The sequence below is a fragment of the Ictidomys tridecemlineatus genome, chromosome 14 (genome assembly GCF_052094955.1).
Source record: "Ictidomys tridecemlineatus isolate mIctTri1 chromosome 14, mIctTri1.hap1, whole genome shotgun sequence".
In the NCBI taxonomy this organism is placed as follows: Eukaryota; Metazoa; Chordata; class Mammalia; order Rodentia; family Sciuridae; genus Ictidomys; species Ictidomys tridecemlineatus.
In genome coordinates, this window is record NC_135490.1 from 34,572,265 (window position 1) to 34,591,710 (window position 19,446).

General features: G+C 35.0%; 1 protein-coding gene across 1 annotated transcript; it reads right to left on the reverse strand.

The window, feature by feature from the left end:
• Positions 1-44: 44 nt before the first annotated feature.
• On the reverse strand, positions 45-19,413 carry Ufsp2 (UFM1 specific peptidase 2). The gene is made up of 12 exons (XM_005329213.5): positions 19,306-19,413; positions 15,289-15,367; positions 14,023-14,206; positions 13,873-13,939; positions 11,646-11,803; positions 11,044-11,236; positions 9,866-10,012; positions 6,931-7,095; positions 6,582-6,706; positions 4,365-4,441; positions 3,244-3,368; positions 45-206 (listed from the first exon to the last, which is right to left on the reverse strand). The coding sequence occupies exons 1-12, from the start codon at positions 19,306-19,308 to the stop codon at positions 120-122; spliced, it is 1,410 nt and encodes a 469-aa protein (XP_005329270.1). The 5' UTR covers positions 19,309-19,413; the 3' UTR covers positions 45-119.
• Positions 19,414-19,446: the final 33 nt, after the last annotated feature.

A 19,446-nucleotide genomic window follows, 5' to 3' on the forward strand; every position in this document is an offset into this window, starting at 1 on the left:
TATGTTGCAAAAGGTTATAGTTCAATATCAAACTACACTCAGGATTTACTTTAAAATTAAAATTTTTTATTAACAAGTTTATAATACCATTTTACTATAGTCTTTGAGTCCAAGATAATTTAAATAGTATTTGGTCGCTGAGGAAGACATAAGTTATAGTAAGCTTCCTTGTTCCAAAAGTCTGGGCCCTTCCATCCACACCAGCCCTGGATTTGGGAAAAGGGAAAGGAAAACATTTTACTAAGTTTTAAGACCACTCACTAGAAATTGCAGCACAAAGCTCTGGAATAGGACTCCAATACCTATATAATTCAAGGGTTTTCTAACTGTAGAAAAGTAACTTATTTGGGTCCTTTCAACACAGATTTTAAACTTTTTTTTTTAATATTTATTTTTTGGTTAGAGACAATACCTTTATTTTGTTTATTTATTTTTATGTGGTGTTGAGGATGGAACCCAGGGCCTCGCACATGCTAGGCAAGCTCTATTGCTGAGCCACAACCCCAACCCAGATTTTAAACTTTTAATTCTAGATTATTTAGTCACAGAAATTATCAAAAAAAGAAAAACTTCCTAATAGTAATTGTTAGTCCAGATACCACACACTTCATGGGTCCTAAGATGCATAGTTTTATATCTCTGGCAGTCAATAACAAGTATAGCTTATTTGGTTGTAGCCTAGATAGGATGAAACATGGTAGTGAGAAACTGATCTTGCCCCATGAGCTGCACTCTGTGTTCTTTCTTTTTCCTCAGGCTATAATCATTTCTACTTGCCATTCTTCATGTCAGTATTAATCCTTTTCTCATGCAGACAAAATTACTTTCAAACAAAATCATAGGATTATATGAAAGTTTATAAAATTTCTTCTAGGACCACTGATTTATTAAAGAAGAAAAAGCTGATGACCGGTTTATGTTGTTTCAGAATGAAATGCTTTGAGAAATAATTGGGAAGAGGCTAGATGAGGACTCTTCAGATACCATGGAAAGAAAAATAGTCTTATTCTTTTAACTAAGTCAGGATATTCTGGCTAAAATTTAGAGTGGCTATAAAAGATAGTGTCTTAGCTCCATTTTTTTTTTTTTTTTTTTGTGTGTGTGTGTGTGTGGGTAGAGAGAGGGGAGGTCTTAACTGGAAAAGATCTTTTTATTTATTTATTTATTTTTTAGGAAGGGGGTCAGGGATTGAACCACGGGCACATAACCACTGAGCATATCCCCAGCCCTTTTTTGTATTTTATTTAGACACAGGGTCTTGCTGAGGTTCTTAGGCCTCGCTAAGTTGCTGAGGTTGGCTCTGAACTCATGATCCTTCTGCCTCAGCCTCCTGAGCCGCTGGGATTACAGGTGTACACCACCATGCTAGGCTGTGTTTTTTGTTTTGATTGCAAAAACATACATTGTAAAAATTCAAACATGATCAAAGTGAAAAAAAATCCTCTCCCTAGGCAATCACCATTAAGTTTGGATTACCATGTATTAGACGTTTCTAAACATTAATAATCTATTTTATTGGCGTGTGTTTTTCACCAAACTTTAATTCAATGCCCTAAAATCTATTTTCTTAACAGACATATATAAAAAGGCTTATACCATTTTTGTTTTAACCTTTTCTGATACTTTCAGACATGTAGGTTTTCTCCTGGCAACCAGATCCAATTTTTTTTTTAATGAGAAATGGGTGGAGAATGTGCCAAAAGGTAAGTATATGGAGGACGATGCTTCTTGGAGATGACTGGCCCGGGAATGTAAACAGGAAAACTCCACAAGAGGGTAAAGAGGAACAGAAGAGGCAGAATTGCCTCTTAGACTGTTGCATCAAGTGACAGTCAAAATTCTACTGATGGCTGCACTTGGCTTTGGCTTCATAGTTTCTTGTAAGCACTGTGCGTCAAGGGGGTTCCTGCTATTGCAGAGTTCTACAGAAATATAACTCCTAAAATAATGTTAACATATTTTTTGAAAACATATTTTAAAATGTCTTATTTTATGCAACATTTAAATATTACTAATTAATTTCACACATTTTCCACTTTATCAAAATAGCCCAAAAGGAGGAGACTGCAATTTATAGAAAAAGCAATCGGGGACAACCTGACTTCCTCTAATTACTTCAGAAAATCTTGCATAGATAATTCCATCTAGTGCAAAGCACCTCAAGCCTGTGGTAAAGAAGTAATATCTATGTCACTCCCCTGATGAAAATAAGGCTTTTCCTGAGGTTCTTGCCTGGCTTTAGCTCTTGCCTGTCTCTCCAGCCACACTTTGCAGCTTGCTCTGAGCACATCTAACTCCTGTAAGTTCTTGGAGCAGCCCGTGCCTTTCTTTCAGGATTGCTGACTTTTTATCCTTAGGGCTTTAGAAAGGTGTAATTACATTTTTTTTTTAATTTCTGAAAATTCCTCACCAATGAATTTCAATGTTTAAACCATCTCATTCTTTGCAAAAAGTGACCTAATTAAACTCCAACTACAAAGTTCAGAGAAACCTTTCTTTGATACTAATGATACTGACCTAAGGAAAACATGACAAAAATGAAGAGTAATGAATGAGTAATAAAATAGTAGGATACATTCATTAGTTGATGATTTAAAAGGTTGTATGCGTTCTTTGTAATTTTAATAATTGTTATTTAAAATTTGGCTTAATTATGGCTTAAAATACTTGTCTCCTGAAGATTTAGTACTCAATTTTCATAAGTGAGAATTCCCTATAAATCAATTTAAATTAATTCTTCTTTTAACTGATATTGTAAAACATCAACAAATATTCTTGAGTTGGTCTCAACTTCAAAATCTCTTTAGAATAAGATCAGGTTATATGTAAATAAATCAAAAGCAGTCAGTCCTCCATAATCTCCAGCATTTCGCTTGGCTATTTCTAGTTAATTTTAAAATTATAAAAGTTTATATGTTCTACCCTTATATTTTAAGTCATCAGTAAACCTGGATGTATTTATGTGTATAAAGCTATAAAATCTCTAAATATATTTATGAACTTTGTGTTCCATTATTAAATATAAAAACTGAGAAAGGTTTTACAAATTTAACCTAAATTTTATCTTTTCGAACTGACTTTGTCCTTCTAGTCTCCCTGTATAGAGAGACAGTTACTCATGATAGCCTTAGAATGCCTCCTCACTGCCCTCAGCTTGTCATCTTTCTGTTGATATCTAGTTTGCTATCCTTCATTTCTGAGTTCTTGGCTTTGTTGCTAAATTTGTGTTAAATGGATACTTACCTTTTCCAGAATAACTTGCAGATCTTCAGCGCCTGTATAATGTGGATCTAGAATCAGAAATTTTATCTGCCCTGTCGTCTCATTCCATGCAACTCCTAGTATTGTGTGGGCTAAGACTCCTCCTCCTAGAGAAGACATGACATACCAAAGGCATAAACCATCTCAACTGCCATTATATTTTAAAATAAAGAGACAGATTATTTTTGCCTACTTATTGACCTAAATAGCATTAAAATTCATTACCCTAATTGTAAAAGACCATGATGTCAAATATACTCTGAAAAGGTAAAATTTTACCCTTGACACATGAAAGATGCAACCTGTATTCATAATCACATAAAGCTTGTATTCTGCTGCCATATCCTTTAAATTATCTAAATTGGATAAGCGCCAGAGGCTCCAAACTCCTCCCAACAGAATAATCACTGCCGTGGAGCCTCTGCTGTATTTGCTATGATATCTCCAATGATATTGCCTACCTACTCTTTCTGCCTCTTCAGAGACTCATGAATCTTTTGATCAACCAACCCAATATTCTTATTCTACAAATAAAGCCCAGAGAGGTTAAGTCATTTGCATAGTGTCACACAGATAGCCAAGTGACTGAGCCATGACTTTTGATGTCTAGTCAAGTGACCATCTCCTCTTTTTTTTGGCTATTGGGGCTTGAATGCAGGGGTACCTTACCACTAAGCTACATTCCCAGTCCTTTTTATTTATTTATTTAGAGATAGGATCTTGCAAGTTGCTCAAGGCCTCACTGAGTTGCTAAGGCTGGCCTTGAACTTATGATCCTCCTGCTTCAGTCTCCCAAGCTGCTCGGATTATAGGTGTGTGCCACTGCAGCTTTATCCTTTTTAATACTTTTCTTAGTTTTCCAAATGTTTAAATATAGTTATCGGTTTCTTTTCTTAGCTTTTCTTTTTGTTATTATAATCTTTTTTACAACCTGTCAAGAACCTTGTAAATTTTTAAAATATCCAGAGAGCCAATATTATGGTATAGAATTTAATTTTAAAATGTTTAAAATGACTTATTTTATGCAACATTTAAGTATTACTAAGTCATTTCACACATTTTCCACTCTATCAAAATAGCCCAAGATGTTCAAGATACCTTACCAATCATTACTGGAGTGCCTTCACTCTGGAAATGATTAGCCAGTTCCCGTCCTCGTGAAGCCATTTCTGAGCCTTGGCTAGAAAGAAACCATTTTCCATTAGATGAACTACTTTGAACACTAAGGTCAAATAATGAGTTTGGCGAGCCAATGTTTTCTACCTTTTGTTTTCCTTTTGGTTTGTTATTGAAACAAAAAAGTAAAAATCAAGTGGTAGAGAACAAACAGAAAGCATCCCTCCCCACCGCCAAAGGTGACTAGAAAGCAATTTAAAGCAACAGAAACTCTAAATATTTAAGGCTACTAACTATGCTAGGAAAGAAGAAAGGCCTGATTTTCTTCTTCTGGAACTGCATAAAGAAGGTTCTAGATTTTTAATATGAGATTCAAACTGTTCATCTTGATGTCCAGGGCACTCTTATGCAGAAATTTAATTATTAGAAAAAAGGAGAGTTTTTATTTATATATTTTTGGTGGTGCAGGGAATCAAACCCAGGGCCAAGCATGCTAGCCAAGTATTCTACCTCTGAGCTACATCCCCAGCTATGGCATTTGTGAGTCTGTATTTTCTCTTCCTTAATACCTACCTATAGACGTGACAGAGGAGATTCTAGGACTGAAATGTATGTCTGTGAAGTTGGTATGAAAATTGCAAAATGTTGTTAAGTACAACATAATTATTATGCAATATCTACTTTTGAGAAAAGGAAAGAAAGATGGAGAGGTAAAGGGAGGTACATATATGTTCCTTGACTCACAATAGGATTCCATCCCCAAAACCCATTATTTAAATTGAAAACACTGTAAGTTGGAAATGCATTTAAGATACCTCATATACCAAACATCACAGTTTCGCAACATAGTACATTGCGTTTCTCCTTGTAAACAAATGGCTAACTGGGAATTAGCCCACCACCACTAGAGTATTAAACTGCATATCACTATGCAGGAAAAGATCAAATTTTCAAAGTAAGGGAGTTGGGTTTGTGGCTTAGTGGTAGAGCACTCACCTAGCATGGGTGAGTCACTGGGTTCAATCCTCAGCACCACATACAGATAAATAAATAAAGGTATTTGTGTCCATCTACAACTAAAAAATATTTTTTTAAAAATTTCAAAGTAAGGTTTCTACTGAATGAGTTATTGCATTTGTGCCATTGTAAAGTAATAAATCATAAGTTGGCCCATTATAAATCAGGCACTATTAGTATGTTTTTGTTTTTGTGTTTACTTTTTTTGGAGGTGCCAGATGATGCTAAACCTTAATTTTTGGCTTAATAGGGAATGTATAAATAATGTTTTAATGTATCAAAACTCACTTGAAAAAAATTATTTGCTTCTTAATCTGTCATTATTTAGCAGTGATTTCCGTAACTATTCCAAATTCCAATTGTGAAATCAGACATTTTAAAGCACTTGATAATGAGGATACTATAACTATAGTTATCAATTAAAAAAATACATTTAAACACTTGAGGTCATACAATATAGAGTTAGCTAGTTATGGTTAGAGTAAGTGATATAACTTAATTTATATTTTCTCATTTTAATAATAGAATTCTCTAGAATTGTAAGATAAGTATATTATTTGGACACATTATTGGTTTATTAATATCTTAGAAAAAGAGCAAGAGGCAAACAAAAATGTCAGTCACAGATCAAGATTTGATTTTGTCCTTTCAAGACTTTTTGAAGAATTAAGCACTCAAAAACCAGACTTTTGCTGGATGTGGTGGTTCATGCCTATAATCCCAACAGCTTGGGAGGCTAAGGCAGGAAGATTACAAGTTCAAAGCCAGCCTAAGCAACTTAGGCCCTAGATAACTTTTCAGAATGTTGTTTCAAAATAAAAAATAGAAAAGGGCTGGGGAATGGCTCAGTGTTTAAGCACCCCTGACTTTAATCCCTGTTACCAAAAAACAAACAAAAATACCCCAAACTAGACTTTGTAAATACAAAGGTTAAAATACTTGTAAGTTTTCTTTGTATAGGCTAAAATTAAGCCTAGACAAATACACCACAGTTTATTTGTAAACTCAAAAGTCTTCTAAGAGCAAATAAAAAAATTTAGGGTTAAAAAATGAAACTTATAAAGTAAGGAGAAAGAGAAAGGAGTGAAAATAAATAGGGGAAAATATATAATTTTTAAAATTATTTTAATAAAAATGACAAACTGTCACTTTGAAATGATTTACCTAATTTCTTAAAGTGTTCTTACCTGACAAACAATATTTTTGAAGTTATACCAATCAATTGGTTTAGTACCAGCTGTACCTCAATAGATCCAATCCATTGCCGTGATCCGACAAATGTTGCTGGTTTGTCACCGGCATCAACTAGAGCCTTTATGTGTTTAAAAATATAAAAAAAATCCATATACATGACAACTATTAAAAATTACATTTAGGGTATTTTCTCTGATTACCAGTATGAGAATATTTTTTTCCTTCAAAATAACAATATGTCTACACCACAGGGCAATAAAAATTATTAATGGTATTATATTAAATTATTAATGGCTAATAAAACATATACTTGCTTATAATTTAAAATGGGGTGTTTAGTACCTGCTGAATTTCCCTGTGTGTTGGAATGGCTCTCTCTGTGTATCCCTGATGTCTGAACCAAGAGCAGATAGTCTGCAGCGATCGGTAGGCACAGCCCCAGCCATTGTCATCTATCCGATCCTGCATATAATGGTGATAACCATATATGCCCTGGACCACATAAATCTATATAAAAAGAAGAAATATAACACAATATTAACTTAAGATAGAAGTACATATTTTATACATATGCCTGAGGCATGTTTACTGTTCTGACTATTGCTTTAGAACCTTGTAAAAATAGTCAATCCCCAAAAACCAAATGTTTTCTCTGATATAAGGAGGCTGATTCATAGTGGGGTTGAGAGGGGGAGCATGGGAGGATTAGATGAACTCTAGATAGGGCAAAGAGGTGGGAGGGGAAAGGAAGGGGCATGGGGGTAGAAAAGACAGTGGAATGAGATGGACATCATTACCCTAAGTACATGTATAAAGACATGAATGGTGTGAATATACTTTGTATATAACCAGAGACATGAAAAATTGGGCTGTATACGTGTAATATGTGAATTGTAATGCACTCTGCTGGTATATATAACAAATTAGAAAAATAAATAAATAAATATGCCTTCACAGAACTATGGCTTAACATTATACCCTCTTTCTTGATTTTATTAAAAACCAAAGTTCCTCAACAGTGGTCTCCTTTCCAACTTCATCTCCTTTGCTTTTCCCTATTTCTTCATCTGGTTTGGGTTCAAATACACCAGGGATAATCTGACCTCAGAGCCTTAAGGTTCTTTTGGATAGAAAAACTATTTACCCAGATAATTTTATAGCTTCACCCTTCTTCCACTCAGGTTTCCATTAAGTTGTCAAAGACCTTCCCTGACCATCCAACCTAAAGATGGCCTGCTCACTCTCACCACCTGTCTTCTGCCCTGGACATCATCTTTAGCCTACTTTATTCCGAAGCATATCACTATTTGATGTTTAACTTAACATTGCTTCTATAACAGACTCGGCACTCAATTGATACAAATGTTGTTGAATAAATGATGATGTGCCTAAATGAATAAATGAAGGACTAAAGGAATGTATAAACAAATAAGTGAAGGATTCATAAAATGCTTCTGCATTTTATAAACAGCCCAGGGTGTTATTTAATAACTCTAAAATAAAGGTTGATATTATAAAATTCTTAGTTGTAGTATAATGCTAAGAATGCACATCTTTTTTTATAAACCAATATTATTTCTAAAACAATTGAATTGCTTGTGAAATAAAAGTCTGTTCAGTACTGACATAATTTTTTCCCCAAAATAATTTTGATCAGGGTGTTGACTGAGTCCACAGATGCACAACCATGGATATGGAGGGTCAACTGTGTAAGAATCCTTCTTGGAACTGTTGTGGAGGCAGGGAGTGAAAAAGGAAGGAGTGCTCTGTCAGACTGATAATGTTCTAGTGCTTAAATAAGTAGGGGCTCCTCGGTACTCATTTCCTTGCTATGCTATACATTTTACATATGTATTATATGTACATATAAAATATTACATAATAAATATTTAAAAATTATTATCAATGCTTCTGGCTCCTTTGTAATACAGATAAGGAATTTCATTGTCACAAATATATCAGTATTCACTTAGTATTTTGAGTGTCAAAGTTCTCTAATTTAAAGAATTAAAAGAGAATATATGATATAATATCTACCCTGGAGGAGTTCTGAATATAGTCTGAGAGAGAAAACATTTATGTAACCATCTACTAGAAAAACCATCAAGAGTTTTACTTTTTGTCTCAACAAAAAGTATAAAATTCTGTTTTATACTTCCTATTTTATGATTCTATGTCTGTGACAGAGCAAGATTTTTAACAAGGAATAGGTCTCAAGATTTCTTCCCATCTTTTCAAAATAAGTGAGTCATTTAATAACCCTGAAATGCTCTCTAAAGACTCTTGTATGTACATGTAACAGTGAGTGCTCAGAGTTCTTTCTAGGAGAAGCTGGTGTGTCCACAGTTCTGATGGAGCTAAGTGCATTCAGATGGATAAGACTAAAAGTAGGCCCCTATTGTATCATATATTCAATTTTAGTTCTTCAGATTTTCTTACAAAAGCCCATGGACACTCAGAAGGTGCTGAGTAATTATCATGAAAAGACAGCCAATTAAATTTTCCTTCTTTGGGGAATCTGAATTGAGAAGTACAGAGTGAACCAGTAAGGAGCAGGTAATGAAGTTGAAGTGAAGCACACACTGAGCAGTTAAGAGGAAGGATAGGAAAAAGTCCTACACAAACTGAAACAATGAGGATACAGAAGGTATGAAACTGAGAAAAGATAGAACAGGCTACTCAGGATCAAAAACAGACACATAGAAAGCAACAGAATAGCCATCAAGGAGTCCATGTAGGACTTGAGAGACACCCGGACAGCTACCAGTCTCAGGGTTCCTTTGTTTTAAGAGGGCCAGCTGTGCTCCTATTCCTATTTCTCATTGGTCTACAAGTATCTTTAACTCCGTTCTCCATCCCTTTTATTTAAGGGAGAATCTATCCTTTATGTGAGAATCTATCCCTTATAACCAGGTAGATTACATACAGAAAATAAGACTAAAAAGTTGCCAAATGTATCCTTCAGTGTGGATTGTGCAGATATGCCCTTAATTAGAATGATTTTGCAGTTTCAGAATGAAAAAAAATGGAACAAACCTTCAAAGAAATCAAGGAATGAAATTTGAGTAAGAGAAATGTGGTATATACTCTCCACTCTCAGGTCACTATTATGTTAATTACTGCTATCTTAAAGACTGTTCAAAGAAATAGGTGATAAATTAATTTTTTAGGGATGACATTTATTATGAATCAATCCTTAAAACTTCTCTTGGGTACCAACAAAAAATAAATGAGACACATGATCAAATGACTCTTATATGCAATTAGTTAAACTCACCATATGGGCTTCTATGTTAGGTGGATTAAGATAAGTATGTGGATTTCTAATGTAACCATCTTTGTATGGCTCATCTGGAAAGTGATAAGCATTAGACCTTTTGAAATAAGGTCTGTCACATGGCAAATTGAAGAGATCATGTAACTCCTAAATGAAATCAGAATCAAAAAAAAAAGTTAATGATTAAAATTCTTTGTCAATAAATAAAGATATAAAACAAATTATATTTGACAAAGATAAAACTAAACCAAAGTATTTTGAAAAATCATGTTAAGAGCACTTTACAAACATAAAGGGTACTGATTAAATTATAGAGTAGAAGTTGGTGGTATTAAACCAACCAAAACGGCATGAAAATAAAAATATATGTACATGTTTAAAATGTGATATTTTCTCAACTGTATTAAAAAACATGTAATGGTTACTTTTAAAACTCTGACATCACTCCTATGTACTCTAGTATTTGAAAAGACCACCTTGGATAGATGTTACCTGTGCAAATCAATTCACCTTGCATTTACAGAGAGGTATACAGGGTTAGAATATTACACTACTTCTTAGGGATAGATTTTAGGAAAATGGCTCCATAATACAATTTGATGGGTTATAGGCAAGGCCACATATCAAAAAGATACACTTAAAAAAATAGTCATTTTTACCAATAAATCTAATTTCTTTAAATGCTAGTTATGTTTTTATCCAAATTCACCTAATAAAACCTAATAACCCTACCTAAGGCAAAGTATTATCATAGATGATAATCAGCATTTGCATAAATTCTACGTTCCTTCCTTAACTGTAATCTTGTTTTATTTTTTTTTCCCCACAAATCTGGAAGTAACAGAAGGGAAAAGCGATTTGTTAACAATCATCAGCTAATCTAAATATGTTACATCTTTTCATTTCCGCATTTCATTATAGAAAAATCATAAAAATTCCATAGAATGTATGAACCAAATGGAGCATTTGAAATTAAAATATAACCAGCACAATATTTTTTCATTAGTAATACAAAAAAAGTTCCATGAAAACAGAAATTAAATAATATAAAAATAATAATTTATTTCCACACTTTTAAGGTAAATTACAAAATAATTTCCTTTTACTGGAAATACATAAATAAATATAACATGAACAATGGTCATTGTCTTTTTCAAGAATAAATGAATTGATTTTACCTTTCTATAGGCCTGCAGCTGGCCATCTGGAATTCCTGATGGATATGAAACTGTTACGAGACCTTTTTCTCCTGGTAATAAAAAGTGCAATGGTTCAGGTACCACGATAGATGTTTCTTTCATATATCTCAAAATGCATTTTTCCATATCAGTTAGTTGATTATGAATTGTATCCACTAGAAGTTTACGAACTCTGCGGGGGGAGGAAATACACAAGTGTATTAACAAAAGTCTTAATGGCTACTGAATCAAAGTGTAGAGCTAATATATCTCTAACATAGTAAAAACTTGATTGGATCAGGTTAGTTAAAACAAGTCTGGATCAGGTTTGTTAAAAGAAGTCTAAATCATGTCAAGTAAAAGAAATTATATTTTCACTCTGTGTGGATAAAGGGAAACCCTCTAGTTTTTGGCATGCTACCCTACTTTCTCCAAATAAATAATTACTAGGTGACTCTTTGGTTGATAATAAACAAGGAGTATATCATAGTAAAAACAAAAACCTCTCAAACATGCCATTCTAATATCTAAAAATGGGCTCTGATTACTTTGCAGGAAGGGTCTTCATTTAAATGTGGCAGTAATAATATAAAAATACTTACTTTCCCCATGTTTCTTCTGGAGAAACAGACAGAACTGCATCGACTGGCAAGGTCATATTCACATAGTGATGTCCTCCGCTTTCCCTTTCAATGATGGGGGTTACAGCAGCCAGAGAGGTTGACATTTCCAGCATAAGATCTATGTTTACTATTTGATGCTATGTAGATAAACAGCAATGTCAACTTGTTGAACATTACGCCCAAAATATGAAGGATAAGTAAAAGGACCATTTTTTTTAAGGACAATACATAAAGTTGCAGTGAATTGTTTAAAAGTACAAATCTTAAGAAATTTCTTTTTGCTTCAAAATAATCTGGGCAAAGAGGGAGAGTGGATAGGAAGTAAAGATGAAATCAGACTGGTCATGTGCTGACACAATGTTAATGCTAGGTATAGGTTCACCGTGGTTCATTATACTAGTCTCTCAACTTTTGTATGGATTTTAATTGTTAAAAAATTCAAACAAACACCATAAGATAACTTCACACAAAAGGAACTTTGACTATATACCCCTGGTTTAAATACATACAGACCTATAATCAAATGTTCAGCTGTATATACTAGGTTTGATTTTTGCAGTCTAAAACTATTTTTTGTGTCTGAACAAATTTTGCAAAATACTGAGGATACTGGCAGTCAAGCTTCTCATTGGGAGTTGTTGATAACTTGGTGGAATTAAAGTGGTATTGAAGGAATCAATATTACTTACACTGATAGATATGCCCGTGTGTATCTCTATATATATGCATACTCCATGAAGAATGACTGATTCCTGAGCTGGAACAGGGAAAGAATATGTTGCACCTGGACTATCTTATGGAAGACAGAAAGGAGTGCTCAAAAATATAATTGCAAAAAGACAACAGAGGAGGTTTGAAGGTGCTTCTTCTATTGGTCAAATCTTAGAAAATATAAGTGTCAAAATAACTAGTGATAGTACCAGATTATAGTCCATTTCATAAAATAAGAATTTAAGTTTCCATGCAAATGAGAAAAAAATAAAGAGGGATTGGGGGCAGGCGGACTCTTCCTTATAGTACAATGCTATCTAATATGTGTAGAAGGAAACCATAGAAAAATCACCAGGTTGTAAGTATCATATTGGATTCTGGTGAAATTTAACAATGGCGATTAAGAGCTGGATTAGAAGTACTCTCTCATGGGATATTAATCATAATGGAATACATAATACCTTTACCACAGAGAAAACTAGTAGATACCATCTTAAGTAAGTGATGAAAGTTAACATCACTAAGAATTAGAACAAATTGATAGCATCTGCCTCTTTAGTACACTATACTGGAAAGGACATAATATCTCTTCAGTGATATTCCTGACCATAATACAGGAATCTAATGACCAGAAAGCATAAAAACAAACTCAAATCAGGGAATATACTTTGAAATAACTGACATGTACTACTCAAAATGTCACGTTCTAACTATTGATAATTTTCAAATCAATTTCTACCTCACAATTTTTTGTGCACATCACTTTTGTAAAATTAATAGCTCGTATGTGTCTTACTTCTGTCAAACATACCCACAATGACCTCATGTCTTCATCACTTTCCATTTTTTCTCAAGTAAGAAACTGGCTGTGCTATATCCAATCAATTTCCAAATACAATTCATTGTATACTCTAAATATCTTTTGTATCTACTTTTTCTTCTCTATTCTCATAACTGGTGGCTTAATAAGGTCTCGCTAATCTCATAGGCACCCATTGTCCACCAATCAGATTAAAAAAACACTATAGTCACTCTAACTTTGTACCCTGGAAGAAGTGTTTCCATTTTTCATCTCTGGAAAAATTTGTGGAATATGGCAGGTAATCAGTAATACTGGTGCGAAAATCAGTAGAACAAAAAACAGTGTGAAGAACAAGAAATCCTTTAGCATTCATTATTTTACATGTCATAATGTGTCCCTTTGTCATTTGTAAGAATGAGTATTTTTATGTACTTCTATTTACTTTTAAATGACTTGTAAAAGTATTCAAGTCTATCTTATTTTTGTGAAAACAAAGAAAGCATTAAAAAAAATTTCTAAGATATGTATTATAGTGAGATAAAGTTTAGATATGTGAAACAGACACAAAATCGTTTTGAAACTCAATGTTCTGACCTATAAAAATAAGGTTAGATTAAACTATCTATAAGATCTTAGCTCCGAATTTGAAGATTTAATATTTTTATTAATAAAGAAGACAAGTGATTTGCTTACCATGTCTGATAACTTTTTGTCTTTCTTTCTCATGAATTTTCGTTTTGTATCTTCTTCCTGCTCAGATCTAAAATTTTTGATATACAGATACATTTAAAAATATGAAGTGATGTTTTGAAAACATTTCTAGAAATCTTTAAATGTACTTACTTAATAAAGCGCATTATGTTCTTACAAGCAGAGCTATCAGTCAGTTCTCCTGGAATGGTGTTTATGTCACTATTAGGCCATACATACACTGAACTATGGCAAATTCTGAATACAAGTGCATTTGAAGAAAGCTTTTTTGACAGGTCACTCAATACACGTTTTAACGCCTTCTTGATAAAAATTTCTAAATTAAAAGAATATGTAAAAGGTAAGAAAAATATTAGATTTTTCAATCTGAATTCTTTCAAATACACAGGAAAGTAAAACATAGTAAAACTGACTCTCAGATACCCATTTCCATTAATTATAACAAATATTTTTGCCTTTCTATTTGTTTAAAATTGAGATAAAATTTACAAACCATAAAATTCATTCTTTTAAAATAGGTGGCTTTTAATATATTTCCAAGGTTTTACAATCATCACCAATTCTAGAAAATTTTCATGACCCTACAAAGAAATCCCATCCCTATTAGCAGTTAAGTCTTCATTCCTCCTACACTTTTTATTTCTTATCTTTCTGAACCTCTGTGTGGCTGTAATATAATTGATCAGACTTTTAATGAGTGATTTCATTTATTATCAAGGTATTAGCTATCATCTTTTATGGACATCACATTCCTTAGCTCCAATTCTGACCACTTTCCCCTAAGTTTCAGACAAATGTCTGTTGGGAATCTGCACTTAATGTCCCATAGGCATCTTGAAATTCTCAAACACAATTCATCACATTCCTCCTCTGGTATTCTTTATCTTTGTTTATGGCAGTAGTCCAAGTCAGAAGCAGGACGACATCCTAGAACTTGTTTTATACAAACCCCATTGATTTTTCTCCTGTGGACTTTCTTATACTATTATAATAGTATTTTAAAAAGTAGGGTCTGGAGATGTGGGGTTATGTACAGTTGCAAGTCTAAAATGTACAAATGTATTAGATTTATTATTTACATTAGGCTCTGGGTGTATTACGTACACTATGTGCATTGGCAATATTTATGTTTATTGCAATAATTTTCTGCAAGAGGCAGAAAAATTCCCTAAGGGAAGGAGGGGACTTTTTTTTTTTTTAATTGCCACAGAGGTACCCATGGACTGGTAAAGGTGCTATAACCATGTTTAAGTTTAAATACTATTTAATTCACTTACTAAATATATAACCTTAGTTCATTTAACCTGTCTTTCACTTGTTTTCATCTGCCAAATGGAATCTCAGTATATTTTATCATTAATTTTATGATAAAAAGGTAGAAGTTTTCTCAACACCTACCATTAGCAGTTGGTAGCTGGAAAGCCAGATCAAGGCCTCCTCTTATTCTGAAGAGTATATCCATAGTTTCTGAAATTACCTAGAATAAAACAAAAATTCCCTTATGAAGCAAAACATACCCATCCTCAAATAAATTAGAATCTATTAGACTTTAGAGTAAGGCATTAATTAAGCTTGAATCTTTGGATTATTTCTTGAATTAGTTCCTTGTTTTATGGAGAAAAATGAAATGCAATGCCTTGTGTTTAATCAGCTTTTCATAGCTGTGACCGAAATACCTGACAAAAACAACTTGGAGGAGGAAAAGTTTATTTGGGGTCAGGGTTTCAGATGTTCAGTTTCTGGTTGGTCAGTAGACTCCATTGCTCTTGGCCCCAGATGAGGCAAAATATCATGGGAAAAAGGGTTTTGCAGAGGAAAGCTACTCAGCTCATGGCAGCCAGAAAGGAGAGACAGCACATAGGCACTTAAGATATTAATGACAAAACATAATCTACTTCCTCCAGCCATGTCCCACCTGCCTATAGATACCACCCAGGAATATATCCAAATTATTAAACTACCAAGTGGGTGAATCCACCCATTAAGTTACAACTCTCATTAATCTACTCATTTCACCTTTGAACATTCCTATCTTGCCTAACATGAGCTTTTTGGGGGATACCTTGTTGGAATAAGTTTCAGTCTCAGCTAGCAGCTACTAGCAGCTCGGAAGTGCCTGAAATACCAGCTTCCTTCAGGACTGACAAGAGCGCCTGCAGGATGGGGTGAAACCACATCCTCAGCACTTGTGGTTAGTATTGCCAAACTGCCCCGCTAAGAAACTGAGAGTCAGGGGCTTCAGGGCATGGAACCCCTGACTCAGTAAGGGTTAAAGACCCTTCCAGATCGCTTTCTGCCACAACAGCAATATTTAGAGTTTCCTCACAGTGCAGTTACATTAGGCAGAAGATGATTGGCTTATGGATATTGTCTTGCTTATGTAATATTGACAGGCATGCCCCACTCAAACCCTATAACTGTTATGTGCATTCCAAAAATAAACTGAGCTACTGGACAACGACCTGAGATGGGTCTCCAGCCAGTTCGTTTACCAGCTCCTGGAGTCTGTGTGCTGATTCCACGTCTCTATCTCCCCCCACCCCCCAGACAAGGTAGCCGAGTGACCATTGATCACGAAGGGACTAGGAACACATTCAATACCTAATATCCAAACCTTAACATCCCTAAATTTTAAATCAAGGGTTTTCAACCTTCCAGACTTAAATCACCTGGGGAACTTAAAATTTTGATACTTGGGTTGCATCCCCAGAAATTATGATCAATTGGTCTAAGTTTGACATAGGCAAAAGGATATTTAAAAGCTTCCTCTGCCCCCGTGATTCTAATGTGCAAAAAAAAAAGGCTGAGAACTACAGTTTTAAGATGATATTTCTAAGTTATAATCTTGAGGGATTTAACAACAACATGAAAACATAAATGGTAAAGAACCAGTTTAAGAATAGAATAAGAAAACTGAACGTTATCTGATGACACCTGGTGGACAAGACAATGAGAGGAAACTAACAAATCATTGGGATGGTGTAAGTATAAACTGGAAGCTCTTCTTAGAAGGTGGCAATAAGAATCAAAGCTTTTTGAGCTGGGGTTGTGGCTCAGTGGCAGAGCATTCACCTAGCATGTGTGAGGCACTGAGTTCAATCCTCAGCACCACATAAAAATTAATAAACAAAATAAAGATATTGTGTCTATCTACAACTAAAAAAAACTACACTTAAAAAAAGAATCTAAGCCTTTTATAGTCCCATCTTTGGGCTAGTGGTTCTGCAGATAGAAATTTACTCTAATAAGAAAATCTGCAAAACACAGAAAAATTAGGGTATTTTAACCTAATTACCACCAACAGAAGATTGGTTAAATAATTATGAATATCATACAACTATAAAAACCACTTAAAATAGAATTTAAATGGCATAGGATAACACTTGCAATGTGGAACATGCAGAGGGAAGAGAACTTGCAAAATGGAAATGATCAACAGTTCTTAACTTGGGTCCATATGCCAAGTTCCAGGTAGTCAATGATGATATATGACAAACAAACTTTATTACTGTGTGTGAGAGAGTGACCAAAAGACACCAGCAAAGGTAGGGAGTGGGAAGAGGGAGAGCTTGCTTTTGAGGAGAGGTTTCAAAGATTTTGTTATATTCTCAAAATATGTGTTAATCAGGCTGAAAAAAATCATACTGCACAGTGAGAACCGTATTTGGAATTAAATAGATACTGACATCGACTACGGACATTGATCCTCAGAACATAAAGTAGGTACCATTACAACATTTTCTCACTTCACAAATAACTTGTTGTTTTTCTTTAAGAGTAACTGCTTTTATTTATTCTAAAAATTATAACCTGTTGAAAGATCCGACCCTTTGTCCCAATTCTGCTTCTGGGAATGTATTCTAAGGAAATAATCAAGAAAGTTCAGGGCATATTCAGCTTCACTGTTGTCCATTTATCTTACTGTTGTTTGGCATAGTTAAAAAAAAAAAAAAGGAGGAGGAGGAGGAGGAGGAGGAGGAGGAGGAGGAGGGGGAGGAGGAGGAGGAGGAAGGGAGGGGGGAAGAAACCACTAAAGTAGCTCTCAGTAAGAAGTTGGTTATATAAAGATCAATACTACCATACAAACAGTGTATGGACATTTAAGTAAAAAATATTTTTAAAAATAAGGTAAAAAGACAGGCAAGAGCAGATTTTAATTCTGCTACTTACTGCATTATTTTGCCCAGTTTAATTGCTCAAGTCTATTTCTCTTCTTTAAAACTGGGATAAGAAGGGTTGTCATGAACATTCCATATGTGAAAATACATAAGTCTCCCTGGACTTCTGAATCAAGATCCTCTCTGAAGAAATAATATTTAAGCTAAGATGTGACAGTTGAGTAGGTAGGAGTAGCAGAAGTATTAACACTTCTAGAGGAACAGAGTGGGGTTGGTCTGATTGAGTCTGATTGAGTCTTTTGTATCCTATAGACCCTCACAAGTCGTCCCGTGTGTTTTTCGATGCGGACTGGAACTCTCCTCGTGTCCTCCCTTAGTTTCTCCCGTACCCAGGGCAAGAGCCCATTCCAACAAGGGCATGGACTCATGAAAGCCTTCTTAAAAGACGACTTAGGAGACTATCCTAGATGGATAGAACTAACAGTGGCACGGACAAGGATGGCAAGAGTGGAGAGAGTGACATTGGACAGGCAATTAGAAGTAGAATCTATAGGACTTGATTGTGGATTGAACATTCATTTGAGAAAAGGAAGGTGTTAAGGGCAATTTCCAAGTTTTTAGCTGGCAGGTGGATTGTGGTGTCATGTGCAGAGATGGGAATTCCTGGAGTAAGAGCAGATGTGAAGTGAGGGAGGTGAAAATGATGAGTCAATTTTGAACCTGCAGGGTTTGAAATACATATGAGCAATCCAAGTGGAGGCACCGTTAGCAGATTTATGAATCTGGAGCTCAGAAGAAAGGACTAAGCGGGAGATACAAAATTGGGAGAAAGCATAGGATGTAAAGTGTTCCTGTTAATCTAGGATAGGGATTGGAGGATCTGGCTGAGCTATGAGACAGGAGGGAAACCAGGAGAGTGCAACGCTGAAGCTAAGGGAACAGAGTATTTATTTGAACAGCTATTCCTCTTTCATAGCTCAAAATGTTCTTTCTTAATAGCCTTCAAATACGACGAATAATGCCTCATTCTAAAAAAAAAAAAAAAAAATCACAAGGAGGAGAGGCAGGGAGCGAGTATCCCAACGCGGCTAAGCCGAGGGTGCAAGAGTTAGTGGACAGATTCCCTCTGGCTGCAGCTGGGAGAGAGGCCCAGGCTGCAGACTCCAGACAACGTAGTTTGCAGCGATCATCGAGGGCCGGGGAGCCCGTCTCCCTTTAGGGGCTCGGACCCGTAGTTGCGCGGGCTGTCTAAGTCCAAGGGGAAACGCAGGGGTCGGTGATGAGCAGAAGCGCTTACCATTTCCACGACGTGGGGGTGACACGGACGTCTACTTCTGCCTAGAGGCTCTGGGGCCGGCCGGGAAGTGACGTCATCGCCGGCCAAAGGGTAGGGCTTGTGCGGGGGACTACAATTCCCAGCATGCCCGGCAGCAATACG

Coding starts and splice junctions, on each gene's coding strand:
- Ufsp2 (XM_005329213.5), bottom strand. Junction 11,237..11,645: donor CCAGAAGAAACATGGGGAAA/GTAAGTATTTTT, acceptor CTCCCCCCGCAG/AGTTCGTAAACTTCTAGTGG. Junction 207..3,243: donor TGCAAGTTATTCTGGAAAAG/GTAAGTATCCAT, acceptor TCCCAAATCCAG/GGCTGGTGTGGATGGAAGGG.